This window comes from Condylura cristata, unplaced genomic scaffold (genome assembly GCF_000260355.1).
Source record: "Condylura cristata isolate star-nosed mole 26May11 unplaced genomic scaffold, ConCri1.0 scaffold00034, whole genome shotgun sequence".
Taxonomy (NCBI): domain Eukaryota; kingdom Metazoa; phylum Chordata; class Mammalia; order Eulipotyphla; family Talpidae; genus Condylura; species Condylura cristata.
Window position 1 is genome coordinate 3,443,634 of NW_004567135.1, and position 1,671 is coordinate 3,445,304.

A 1,671-nucleotide genomic window follows, 5' to 3' on the forward strand; every position below is an offset into this window, starting at 1 on the left:
GCAGGGCCCCAGCCGCACCCGGCCGGCCGCAGCCTCCGTCCTCCCGCAGCCCTGGATTACGTGATCGACGGGGACACGGACCGCGGGCTCCGCGGCCAGGTCCCCCGAGTGACCTTCCTGAGCCGCGGCCTGGAGGACCCCAAGCACCAGGCCTCCGGCACCGTGTGGCTGAAGCGGCAGCAGGCCCGAGAGTGCGCCGAGGCCACGTTCCAGCTTCAGGTGCGCCCAGCCGCCGTCCGCCCGCGGGGTCTCCGCCCGGGTCCTCTCAGCTTCTGTTCTGGCGAGTCTCGCTCACGCGCCAGCCGACCCCTCGGCATCCCGCCGCTCCCTGGGGCGGCCAGGCCTCACCTGCCGCACCCCGTCTCCTGAGTCCTGCCCCCCCGGGACACCCGGCTGGAGGTTTCCCAGGTCACGCCCGGGCCTCGAACTCCGATCCTGGGGCTCGAACACTCCCTCACCCCCTCACCCCCTCTGTCTTCCTTCGCCGGTTCAGAATCCGAACTTTAAGAGCATCACGCCTGGCTGGGGCTGGGGGGGTCTGGGCCTGGGGTTGACCTAGTCGGCGTCTTTCCTCCAGGAGAATGTCAAAGACAAGCTTCGGGCCATCGTGGTGACCCTATCCTACAGTCTCCAGGCCCCGCGGCTCCGGCGACAGGCTCCCGGCCAGGGGCTCCCCCCTCTGGCCCCCATCCTCAATGCCCACCAGCCCAGCACTCAGCGGGCAGAGGTGAGCATGGCTTCCAGCTCAGCCGGGGGCACGGGGGCCCCCGTGGTGCTCACAGGCAGCCCGCAGCCCCTTCTCTCTCAGGGTGCTGCAGGAGTGGCCCCCGAGGTAGAACGCGGGCCGGTGATCGGGCGTGGCTAGCCAGAGGGTCAGTGCTTCTCCGATCCCGTGGCCGTTCAGGACCGGGGGTCTGTCATCTCCAGATCTGGCCTCCACGGTCCTCGGGTCATCGCCACCGTGGCCAGCTGTGGGCGGGAGCACGGGGCGCCGTGCCAGGGCCTCACGGCCAGCGCGGAGGCGACGCTCTCACGTGCCGAATCGGGGCTCAGTCATCTGCCAGGTCTCGCTGCGCACTGGCCTGGCTCCCACCTGGCTCGTGATCTCCCACCGTTCACTGGCAGGCTCAGAGAGGTTAGGGGAGCAGCTCAGCGGCACACAGCCTTCTAGAGCAGATCTGAGAGCCGAGCACGGGTCGTTTTGCACCGTGGCCCCTATGCCTCGGCGTGGCCTAGGGATGCCCCCCTCGAATCTCTCCAGATCCACTTCCTGAAGCAAGGCTGCGGCGAGGACAAGATTTGCCAGAGCAACCTGCAGCTGGCTCATGCCCGTTTCTGCGCGCGCATCAGTGACGTGGAGTGCCAGCCTCTGCCCATGTGAGGGGGCGGGGCGGCGGGCGCCAAGCCCAGGCGGGAGGCAGAGGCGCCTGAGCCAGAGGCACAGGCCGGCAGGACCCGCTGGCTGTCTAGACGGCAGCAGGACCCAGGCCTGAGGGCGGGGGCCCCTGGGCTGGGGGGGCTCCAGTCCCCGGTGACAGTCTGCACATGCGTAGCCCGAGAGGAAGGGCGTGACGGTCCCGGCTTAGAGACGGGCAGTGGAGCCCCGGTGGGCCCAGGGCAGGGGGGTGCTGGAGCCGGGCGCTCGGAGCCCCTGGGGGGCCAGACGCGGGC

The 1,671-nt window shown here is 70.3% G+C and overlaps 1 protein-coding gene across 1 annotated transcript in view; it reads left to right on the plus strand.

The window, feature by feature from the left end:
* ITGA7 (integrin, alpha 7) overlaps nt 1-1,671 on the plus strand; it is a 30,767-nt gene that overhangs the window by 5,592 nt on the left and 23,504 nt on the right. Inside the window, exons 11-13 of the mRNA XM_012732292.1 lie at nt 33-219; nt 578-727; nt 1,262-1,377. Of these exons, the coding sequence (XP_012587746.1) occupies nt 33-219; nt 578-727; nt 1,262-1,377 (453 nt within the window). The remainder of the gene's footprint in view (nt 1-32; nt 220-577; nt 728-1,261; nt 1,378-1,671) is intronic.